The sequence below is a fragment of the Hemiscyllium ocellatum genome, chromosome 25, assembly GCF_020745735.1.
Source record: "Hemiscyllium ocellatum isolate sHemOce1 chromosome 25, sHemOce1.pat.X.cur, whole genome shotgun sequence".
Lineage (NCBI taxonomy): Eukaryota > Metazoa > Chordata > Chondrichthyes > Orectolobiformes > Hemiscylliidae > Hemiscyllium > Hemiscyllium ocellatum.
In genome coordinates, this window is record NC_083425.1 from 25,525,385 (window position 1) to 25,537,487 (window position 12,103).

At 39.8% G+C, this 12,103-nt stretch overlaps 1 protein-coding gene across 1 annotated transcript in view; it reads left to right on the top strand.

Moving 5' to 3' along the window:
* The window catches only part of sdk2b (sidekick cell adhesion molecule 2b), a 469,615-nt gene that overhangs the window by 354,575 nt on the left and 102,937 nt on the right, over positions 1-12,103 (top strand). Inside the window, exon 43 of the mRNA XM_060844513.1 lies at positions 4,297-4,437. Coding sequence (XP_060700496.1) covers positions 4,297-4,437 — 141 coding nt within the window. The remainder of the gene's footprint in view (positions 1-4,296; positions 4,438-12,103) is intronic.

Below are 12,103 nucleotides of genomic sequence, written 5' to 3' on the forward strand. Positions count from 1 at the left end.
TTTTCAGCACATGTCCGTAGCTGCTTGTGAGATTTACAACTGTAACCAAGTAATGAGATTCTTAAATTGTTTGAATTATTTCCAGAAACCTATTTCTTAGCAATAAATGGCAAAGAACCTTGTAACCTTTTGCATATTTGCTTATGACCTTGTTGATCAAATATCTTAGGTCTGTGTAACCTTTTCTGTAAAATTACTGTCAGTGTTCTTAGCTTCTTAGATTTCTGCTTGTTCTTTTTACACATTTTAATCTCATACAGTCTAAAAGGTAAAGTTGTCGTAGTTCCAGAGGACCATGGGTTGGTCTCTCGTTAGGCAGTAATGACTCAAAGTGGTTTATCCTCAGGGTCACCACATCTCAGGTGAGGGGAGAAGTTGAGAAGGAGAGTCTATCATGGTAACCTCAGTCAGTGTGGGAATTGAACTCACACAGTTGCTATCATTGTGCATTGCAAGCAACCTATTATGCAACTAACCCGACAAACATGTCAGAGTACTTCTTCCATTCAGTGATAGCTTAAGTTGGTTAGCTCATTTGTTTTAGTCTATCTTGTTAGGCTGATTTAGTGCTGGTAATAAGACGCCTGCCATTGTGCATCTTGTCAGCAGCAGTCATTTACTTGTGCTCATTAAAGATGGCCACCCACCAAACCCACTATCCAAATATCTCAGCCAATCAGAGGGTTACTGCTGTGGCTGCACCTGAAGGAAGGGGGTGCAGTAACAGGTCTACATCCTAAGAACCAGCTAACTGGAGATTGGTTATCATAACCAGTCTGGCTGGCCCGGTAAGGGAGGATGAGTTTGTGAGAGCCGACAGCATTGTTGTCGCGGTTGTGATTATTACAGCTACAGGATCTCTCTGTGCACCAAAACGTGACTGAAAAGAAGGTTCCTCTATTCTGGAGCTCATTGCAAATTAAACAGAGTTTACCAACAGAGAACATTCTCCTGCCCACTGCTGATAAAATCTCAATAAAAATGGAAAATTGTCGTTAATTAGACATAAATGGCTCACTAGGGCTCAGGGTGGGAGGACTGCCTGCCACTTTCCCTGTTTCTGGTAAGATGACATAGTAGGTGGAAGATAATAGCCTCCCCAATTCTCATTCCCAGAAAGCTGATAAAATCTAGCCACTGATATTCTTTCACTGCTACAAATGACTGGGTAAAATGGGAAATACGGTCTATTAACATTTGGAATAAAATTTGTTTCAACAAAATGGTGAACCCAAAGTTTCACAGTCTTACCTGAAAGACTCATGCCATTGATTTCTGTTTCTCTGCTGTTTCATGAATATAAACAAGTTTTATCTCACTCTTGGTTTGAAATCACATTTTTTTTTGTTTTCATTCAGCCTGCACCACTTTTGATCTCATTCTGTGCCTGAGATATAATTTCTCACTTTACTTCCTATATTGCTGTCTTCACATTCATCCCATTGGCATTGCTCTTCCTCCTCCTTGACCAATAATAAAACATTTCTAACAAGATCAACTGAAATAACATCACAAAGGCCAGTATCCTGTCATCAAGTCACACTTTATTTATACATGCAGAGTACATGAGACTGAATCGCTAGTTCAGAGCTAGCTCCTAAAGTGAACAGAATCCCTGACACTCCCCTTGTCATTATCTATCAGCCAGGACTTCCTGATTAGACCAGGTTAACAACCCCATTCAAGGAACTCATATTCTATGACGTCCACCTGGCTGATCTCATTCCAATCATGTCAACACCTTTCCTTGTCTTTTGCTTCGGTCACATGCTTGAATCTTTTCTCTTCAGCTGACTGGCATGTTAATTTAGTTTCTACCCCTTTTGGTCATATTTTCAGCATTTGCTATTATTGTTATGTTAACTTTAAATTTAACTCGGTTGAGTTATCCTCTAATCCATGTAACTCAGCATTCCATGTAATTACAGTGGATTGTTAGATGTTCACAATCTTATAAACACCTTCTCAGTTTGGAATTTTCCTTTTTTGAACTAATGTGTGGATGAACAGCAATGTTGAGGAGCAACAAGATGGTAAGTGACATTTGTTCAGGGACGAGAACCAAAGGGTGGAGCCATGAGAAGAGTGGACTAAAGTCAAAAGCAGAAGATAGTTTTCAGCAACCAATCCCCTGCCGCCAACGTTAGTGCCAAATGCCCCTGGATTGGTACAAATCGAGGTTCCTCCCTCCCTAACCCGATAGCCATGTCACCCAATTGTATCACTTGGCAAGATTATCACTTTTTCTACCGTCAGGCTATGAACCAATGGTGGCCTGAAGGTATTAACAGATGCCAAATGACCTCAAGGGCTCTAATTGGTGGTGGGTTGGACATGTTGACCTTGAACCTTCTCACCCAGAAATTATTGCTTAAGAGTAAGTGCCTCCCTCGTGCCAGCCCACTCATTAAGTTGTCCTCCATGCTACTTCGAGTGAGGGGAAAACCATGGCCCATTATTCAGTGGCATCAGATGCTTTAAGTGGAACCTATATTCTCTTATTTGCAAATGTTTATGCATAATTACCAATATTTATTACATGATTGGTTACGTCAAGAAATATAAAATCATATCCTCCCACAGAGAAAATTCCAGAAATCCCACAGGAACATTCCTTTGATATCTGATCTCATCCAACTAGTCATACTTGACACCTAAGCCTTATTATGGTATTCAGGATTGTAACTATGCCATCTCCTACCTTTATTTGCCTTTCCTTGAAGGCACACCTTCATAACAGTTGATAATGCTCAGCATTAAAAACATCCCATAGGTTTTACCCCTCCCTGCCCCACTGACGTGAGAGGATGTGAAACCTTATTGCCTATCCTGGCTAAGAAGAGCTAACTATACACAAAGCAGCAATAGTATGTGGGACTTTCCAATTTATGTAGTTCTGTACAAATGCATTTACCAATTGAGTTATTAAAAAAAAGTTCTTAATTTTATTAGATTTAAATTCAGATAGAAAGCATGCTAATAGCATAATATGATAATGTATTTTTCTATGTAGTTATATAGCATGGATCACAGATTAAATTATCCAGTTTGAAACTGAGCCTCTGAGATTAATTTTAATTTTAAGCCTCTGTGTTTTAATCTTCTCATTTGATTTTATATTGTACTTAAAATGTTGGGATATCAGCTTTTGAGTCCATATTTTGAACATGCTAACTCTGCATGACCAGGTAAATGTCACAGTTTGTTCTGAAATAGTAATGTCTTCCCACAAACAAATCTTGTATTAGGGTGCTCAAAGAATAAAGCAAATGATCCTATCACATCCCACAACAATTGCCTACTATATTCACAACGTGAAGCACAATGACCAGCCTGAATATTACTTATATACCAGAGGCAGAGTCTGTGTCACCTCAACAATAATATAGAAACACAACACTGAACAAGAGGGCAAAAAGAATACTGAGAAGGGGAGAGGAAGAACAAGGAGGCTGTCAAATGAAAGGTGAATTCTAAAACCATTCAAATTCATTGATGAGGCAACTTAGTTAAACTTTCAATTCCTACCAAAGCTTTTAGTCCCATTTACATCAAGGAATACTTGGGATGAAGTAGCCACAAACTATTCCACACCTGGTCAACTGTAAGGACTGTACTTTATTCTACTCTGTGATCATATATATTCATCTGCCACCAAAACATGTATCTGAAGGTTGGTGTTCATCATTTCTCTGAACATTTTGATTGGTAATTCAGAAATAACAGAGAACTCATTTTTCATAATGAATCATATTGAAGAATTAGTGATGAGCCCAAATGAAAAGATTCAAAATCTGATCAGTTAAACTGCTGAATTGTAATTATGACTGATCTGATGAAGTTTGCTACATTTCACAGTGAGTGATGCACAACTAATTGAAGCAACAGCAACATTTATGCATTAGTTCATTCAAGCTCTAAACTGATTCCTGTCACTTACTTCCACAGTCAGAACAAATCAGCAGATGTGTCATCATGCAAATAAGAAATTTGGATTTACAGAAGTAAACATGAACCCAAGCAATGAGTGATTGGACAGATAAAACCCCATGTGTTTTATTTGTTTTTACTTCCTAAATGGATCCATTGTGTTCATGTAGAAATCTAGAGAGTGAAATTTACTGGGTGATGAGAGACAAAGCTGAAATACAGAAACAACAGTATAATGGCAGAACCAAAATGAAAATTAAGAAGTTGTATTATTCTCTGTAATTGTTGAGGTTTCCTAATGTTATATAGCTGTTTTAAGCATTATGTATTGTGCAGTATTATATATTCCATTTCTTGATCTTACAGCCCAGAATTCAGCCCCATTTTATGAGGAATGGTGGTTCTTGGTGGTTATTGCCTTGGTTGGACTCATCTTCATCCTTCTCTTGGTGTTTGTGCTAATTATCCGTGGACAAAGCAAAAAATATACAAAAAAAACAGATTCTGGTGAGTACATGACAATGTTGCATCAGCTCACTTGGCTTTTGTGAAGTACATTTTGTTAAGAGCAATTAAACAAGTTTATTCAATATTGCCTATGTCAAAAAGTGTATTGCTGGAAAAGCACAGCACATCAGGAAAGTCGATGTTTTGGGCATAAGTCCTTCATCAGGCTTCTGCCTGATACGTTGACTCTCGTGCTGGTGGGATGCTGCCTGACCTGCTGTGTTCTTCCAGTGCCACACTTTTCGCCTCTGATCTCCAGCATCTGCAGTCCTCGCTTTCTCCTCAATAATATCTATGTATTGCACATAAAAATATAACATCTGAAAGTATTTCAGCCTTGTGATATTTTGCATTAAATTTTGTTGATGGAAGTACCACACCTTGCTTTGGCAAATAATTATGTCCCATCCATATTCAGAATTCATTAATATAAATATTCAAAGTTTATATGTTGGATTCATGCATAAGCTGTGACTGTATGCTAACTCTCACTAGATACTTTACTTAAAAGACTAATGCCAAGTTATGCACAATTGTGAGAAAATTCATGTACATACTGTTCAAGGACAGTTTGCAACATCAATCATAAGTCCTCCTGGATATTGTTTCTATGTAAAACTACAAGAGCAAATAAATTTGTTTGATATCTGGGTGGATAAATTCATTCAATACTTCAGCTGTCTGGACCAGAAATGCCTAGTTTCTATTCCTCATTGAGCTGAGGTAACTGATTTCAGCTAGGATCTCATTTAGATTTCAATCATTAGCACAAATAATTTGGGTTTGACAGTGGAAAATCTAAAAGGGATATTTTTGTTTTGGTCATGATCATAATCCTAAGACAGTTACGTGTATCAATAGTGGAAGTAGTTCAGGTTTAGCTGCTATGGTCCCTGCAGTTAAATAGTCTACATAATTCATTCTCAAGGCTGAAAAGCATAAATTAGTAATGCGCAATGCACAATAGAAGTTAATTGAGTACAGCCAAAGTGCCCTGTGAAACACAAACTTTTACTGCTAGCCAAGATGATGTAATTTGGAAAGGCTCTGCTTTGTTGTTCCAGGCAATCAGCCAACCTGAAAACAAACCAGAACTCTGACAACATCTCGATAAACAATAACACTCCTTTAGAATATAAAACTTTTTTGACACATAATTAACATGCACTAGTGGGCTTGGATATTGTTCTGTAGTTTAACTTGTTCAGTATGCCAAGGCATGTAGGTAGGATGTCTAAAGTATTACAGTACCCCATAATTAACACTTATGTTGTGGCTCACTGGCTTTAGTTACAATTTTAGCAGCATAGAACTTAGGAGCAGGAGTAGGCCATTGAGCTCTTCAACCTTCACCATTCAGTTAGATCATGCCTGATTAGGTTGTGGTTTCAACAGTTTTCTGGGGAAGAAAAATCCAGACAAACAACTCTGACGGAAAGAAATGCTCCTCATCTCCCTTTCAAAAGTGAACTTCTCTAACTTGATCTCTGTCCCTTAGTGCTAGCCTCTCCGGGCCATGCTTGTACATGCCTAAACGTGCTCTCAGAATCCCTGTCAATGCCTCTGCAGATCTCTGGTAGTGAGTAGATGAGCCTAACCAACCAGGACAATTGGATCTGAGCAAAGTTCACTAACCTTAGTCAAGGCAATAACAGTGCTGCAAATGAACTTATTGCCCCTGAGTTAAGGATAGAAAAATTGGTCAATGTTCTCAATCCTTTTTGTCACCCCCATTTGGCTTTTTGCCAGTTAATGACTCTTAATTATTTGTTAGCCTCAACAGTGAGTGCCAGGACGCAAGATAATAGATGGGTGGAACCTTTTACCCAATTTAGTCCTTACCTGATATCACTATTTACACTGTTCCCACTTAAACTAATTGAGAATTAGAGGCCACAATTTTAAAGTGTTTTACAAAAGAAGCAAATATAAGTCATAACTTAGTGGTTGAAAAAGCACCAGCACGGGATGGGATGCATCCAAGGACATTGCAAGAAGTGAATAATGATCATAAACTTACATGATGTCTGGTCTCAGAGCTTGTGCTGGAGGATCTGAGAAGTGCAACTGTGTCCTTGTTCAAGGTTTAAAGATAAGCTTCGCATTGACAGACTAGTCGGTTTAATATTAATGGTAGGGAAACTTACAGAATCGATTATTTAGGATAGGATTAAAGGTCACAGTGACAAATATGATTTGATTGGAGAACCTGAATAGATTTGTTAAGAGAAAATTATATCTAAATAATTTGCTTAGTTTTTTGAAGAGGTAACAGAGAGGACAAACTGTTGATGTGGTGTACATGGACTTCCAAAACCAATTGATTCATTGTGACAGAAAAGACTTGTGTGAAAAATGTAGCTCATGAATAAAAGGGACAGGAGCAACATGGATACAAAATTGACTGATGGATAGGAAACCAAGAATAATGGTTAATGGGTATTTTTGGACTCGAAGATGATTTCCAGTGGAATTCCCCAGGAATCAGTTCTGGAACCCTTGCTTTTCCTGATATATTTAAATGATCTATATCTTGGTGTGCAGATGATACTTTCAAAATTTGCAGACAATACAAAACTGGGGACCATTGTAAACTATGAAAAGGACAGTATAGAACTTTAAAAGAGCATTGAAAAGTATTTGGAATGAATGGATAGGTAGCAGGTGAAGTTCAATGCAAAGGTGTGTGACGTGATGCATTTTTGTCCATAGAACTGTAGAGACAATACAAGTAAAATTTGCTTTTCTAAAGGGTATCCTGAAGAGAGAGGTGTACATGTGCATTCATCATTTAAGGTGGTAGGCTAGTTAAAGAAAGAAGTTAATAAAATATACAGTAATCAGGGCTTCATTAATAGGAGCATAGAGCGGAAGAGCAGGCAGGTTATGGTGAACCTATTTCAGAAACGAGTTAAAACTCAAGTTGGAGAAATGGGGGATCCAAGATGGCGGCGACCCAGCAAGTCTGAGTCTATAGTGCTCTTCCCAAGACTTGGGCAAAGTGGGTCACCCACCCCCATCACACTCACCAAATCATTCATAATAGCTGTTAACTTTAAATAGCTGCTTAGTATTACATTTAAATAGTTTAACATTTAGTGAAAAATGACCAAAGGGAAGGGAACCCGCAGCTCTCAACAAGCAGGACCCCCTCCCCCACCTTCTCCCTCTTCAGCTGCAGCAGAGGTGTCCACAGCCGCCCCGGGAGACTTACCGACGGTAACAAGCCTTGTGGAGATGATCACCAAGCTGGACGTGAAGATCGATGCCTTTATCGAGGAGTCCCGACATCGCTGGGAATCACTCTCGGCCGCACTGCAGAAGCACGGCCGAGACATCCAGGAACTCGAGCGCCGAGTCGGAGGGGCGGAGTTAAAGGCCGCGACCTCCGAAACTGCAGCTCACTCGGCCGCCGATCAGGTCCGGGCTCTCGAGCAGCGAGTCCGGACCTTAGAAAGTCATATTGACGACCTCGATAATCGAGGTCGTCGAAAAAATATTTGTTTGCTGGGCCTTCCCGAACGGGAAAAGGAAGGCCAGCTCACAGCATTCCTGGAGCAATGGCTGCCACAGCTTTTAAATCTGCATGCTGGATCAGGCCAGGTAAGGGTGGAATGGGCCTACCGGGTCGCAATACGTGGGCCAGGCTCGAACCAGCGCCCACGCCCGGTCCTGTTCCAGCTGCAGAGCTATAGGGAGAGGCAGATACTCCTAGAAGCCTCAAAAAATCTTGGAAAAGATCCCCAAGCCATGATCTATAAAGGATCCAAGATCATGCTATTCCAGGACTTTTCCCCAGCTCTGGTCCGAAAGAGAAAGGCATTCGATGAGGTGAAGAAGTGTTTAAGGGACTTAAATACTCAGTACTCCTTACGTTATCCAGCGACGCTACGCTTTAACCAGGAAGGATCCATATATAACTTCGGATCACCAGAGAAGGCTAAGGAATTCTTGAACTCTCTTAAATAAACTGTAAGAGATAGTGGATGTTGGTTTGCCTTTCCCTCTACTTTGGTTTATATCCCCCCACCTTTTTTTTTGTTTCTCTTTTTTCTTACCTTATTGTTTAATATTATCATGGGGGCGGGGAGAGGGATTTGATTTTCTCCCCCCCCCCCCCGCGTGGGTTTGTTTTCTTTTATTACTTTATGTATATATGTGTGTATGTATGTATGTATATATATGTTGGGGCATTTGGTTAATGTTGGTGGGGGGAGGTGGTTACCTTATTCTATTTTACTTCTGTCTTTAGGAGCGGGGTTGTTTTTCCCCTGTTATTTTGTATTATTATATTTAATTATTACTTGTTGAGATTGTAATTTTATAGTTATATATTTATATATGGTATTAACATTCCCAAGTATATTCAGGTGTTGGTGTGGGCGGGGGTAGGGTGCACACTGTTAACTCTAGCTTTGTATTATATTTGAATTCTCCTCATTTTATTGAGGAGCACCTGGGTCAAGGGTGGGGCATTGGTTGGGAGAGGATAAGATGGACTTTTGGAGAGGAAGTGACGCTCCCTGGGAACAAGGGGGAAAATCTCCATTTAGGTACGTTTTATATTTTTTTTATTTAGAAATAGTTTTTTATTATATTGTTGTGAGTGTATTAGAGAGCCTTTATTTTTGTAAATTTTATATGCTCCATGCTCGGGATGTTCCAGATAGGGTTTCCCCTCCCAAGGGGTCTCGGATCTGCCCAGATGATTATGGTTGATCAGTCGGTTAAGTGGTGCACCTGGAATGTCAGGGGGAGTAATTCGCCAGTTAAAAGGAAGAAAATGTTATCAAATCTTAAGAAAGAAAGAGTTGATATAGCTCTCCTACAGGAGACACACCTGTCGGATAAAGAACACTTAAAATTACGGCAGGGTGGATTTGATCAGGCCTTTTTTTCTTCTTTTAACTCAAAAAGCAGGGGAGTTGTTATTCTTGTTCGGAAGAATTTCCCTTTCAAAATTCTAAATCAGATAAAAGATGAATCTGGACGATATATTTTGATTAAAGCCCTCGTAAATGGAGAGGAATGTGGGATTCTAAATTTGTACTGCCCCCCGGCACACCCCTTTAAATTTATAATGGAAGCCTTTTCGAAATTGATGGCCTTTGGTGCCCGTCATACAATTATAAGGGGAGACTTTAATTGTATTATGGATCCGGAAATAGATAGGATTCCGAAGAGTGCTGCCGGAGTATCTCCTAGATCTAGACAACTGACGGATCTGAATAAAGAATTAGAATTGGTAGATGTATGGAGATGTCTCCACCCACAGGGTAGAGATTTTTCTTTCTACTCTAATCCACATAAATGTCATACAAGAATTGATATGTTTTTTGCCCCATCGATTTTTTAAAATTCCATATCATCCTGTAAAATAGGTACTATAGCAATTTCTGACCACGCCGCTGTATATATGGAAACTAAGGCAAGGAACAATGGAACATCCGCTCGGCATTGGCGTATGGACCCCTTCCTGATAAAAGATAGTAAATTCGTAAAGTACTTCTCCCAAGAATTTAAAACTTTTTTAGAAATTAATTCAGGTACGGCTAGCAACCCATCAATGATGTGGGAGACCATCAAAGCTTATGCACGAGGTTTGATCATCTCCTACTCAGCGACCCAGAAAAAACTGAAGGGAGAGCAACAGTGCCTGCTCGAAGCATGCTTAAAAGCAGCTGAAACAGCATACGCTGATAGACCTTCTATTATAAAATTGCAGAGGATTACGGCTCTTAGGACAGCTCTAAACACTACGCTTACTCAAACGGCGAAGAGGGAAATATTATTTGCAAAACAAAGGTTATATGAATATGGCGACAAACCGGGTAGATACTTAGCATTTCTTGCAAAGAAAAAGAAGGCCCCTCAGACTATTACGTCTATCAAGGAAAGTACAGGTACTCTGACTCATGATCATAAAAAGATTAATGCGATCTTTAGAGAATTTTATTCTGAGTTATATAAATCGCAGGATTGTGAAGATAGGACTAGGAGGATGCAGTCATTTTTTAAAAATTTAACCTTTCCGGGCTTGACTCCAGAACAGGTATCGGTCCTAAATGCTCCTCTAACAGTCCAAGAAATACTTCATGCAATTAGGCAACTCCAGAGTGGAAAGGCACCGGGCCCAGATGGTTTTCAAGCTGAATTCTATAAAGAATTTACAGAAATATTGGCTGATCCACTTATGGACATGTATAACTATGCATATAGTCAGGGCTGTCTCCCGCCTTCGTTGAAAGAGGCAAATATCTCTCTTATCCTTAAAAAAGGAAAAGATCCAGAAGACCGTACATCTTATAGACCAATATCCTTGCTAAAGGTAGATTTTAAAACCCTCTCTAAAATGTTAGCACTGAGACTAGAAAGGGTACTGCCATATATTATAAAGGAGGATCAGACGGGATTTATTAAGGGCCGTAGATCATCCAATAATATTGGAAGGGTTTTGAACATGATCCAAGCCTGTCATCAGGGAAAGATACCAGGAGTAGTAGTCTCATTAGACACAGAAAAGGCATTCGATAGGGTTGAATGGTCATATTTGTTTTACACATTGGAAAGGTTTGGCATTGGACAGGTGTTTACCAAATGGGTCTCAACATTGTATAGTGATCCCAAAGCAGTTGTGGTTACCAACGGATTAGGTTCGGATAGCTTCAGTGTGGGTAGGGGCTGCCGTCAAGGATGTCCTCTCTCGCCATTATTATTTACGCTAATAATTGAACCACTAGCAGGAGCTATACAGACTGATCCTAATATAACGGCCCCGAGGATTGGTACAGGTAAACACAAAATTACCCTTTATGCAGATGATGTTCTTTTATTCCTCAATAATCCTCTGATGTCCGTACCTCGTCTAATTCAAGTTATTAATACATTTAGTGCATTCTCAGGCTATAAAATTAATTTTTCAAAATCGGAGGCTATGCCAATGGGTGGCCTGGTTATGACACCCCACTTAGTGGACGGATCCCTTTTTCCCTTTCGTTGGTCCCTGGAGGGTTTCTCATATTTAGGTATTTTTATTACTCCAGTATTTGGTCAGTTGTATAAGGCGAATTTTGTGCAATTACTGGAAAGGATAAGGCAGGACCTCCAGCGATGGGGAGACCTTCCAATTTCCTGGTTGGGTAGAACAGCACTAATTAAAATGAATGTTCTGCCCCGTCTCTTATATCCTATGAGAATGCTCCCGGTGATGCTGCCAAGGATGGCCCTACGTAAATTATATGGCTGGCTGGGTTCCTTTATTTGGAATCATAGACGGCCCCTCATTAAGCTGAAGAAGCTACAGCTTCCACAGGCAAGGGGAGGACTGGTCTTCCCAGACTTTAGGAAATATCAGTTAAGTTCCCTAATAAGTTACATAGCTGATTGGGTCTTGTCCGACCCACAATCAATCTGGCTGGACATCGAGGCCTCTCAAGTAAAATACCCACTTATTAAGCTCTTATTTTCAGACCAGAGGAAAATCATTACAGATCACTGTAAAAACCCCATAATACTAAACACAATTAAGGCCTGGAATATAATGCGGCAAAATGAGGGTAATTTACATAAAACATCCCCCTATGCACCGATAGTAGGGGCATGGGGATTCCAACCGGGGTTTACAGATGCTACTTTTAAACTCTGGAGATCCAGGGGTATTTCATAT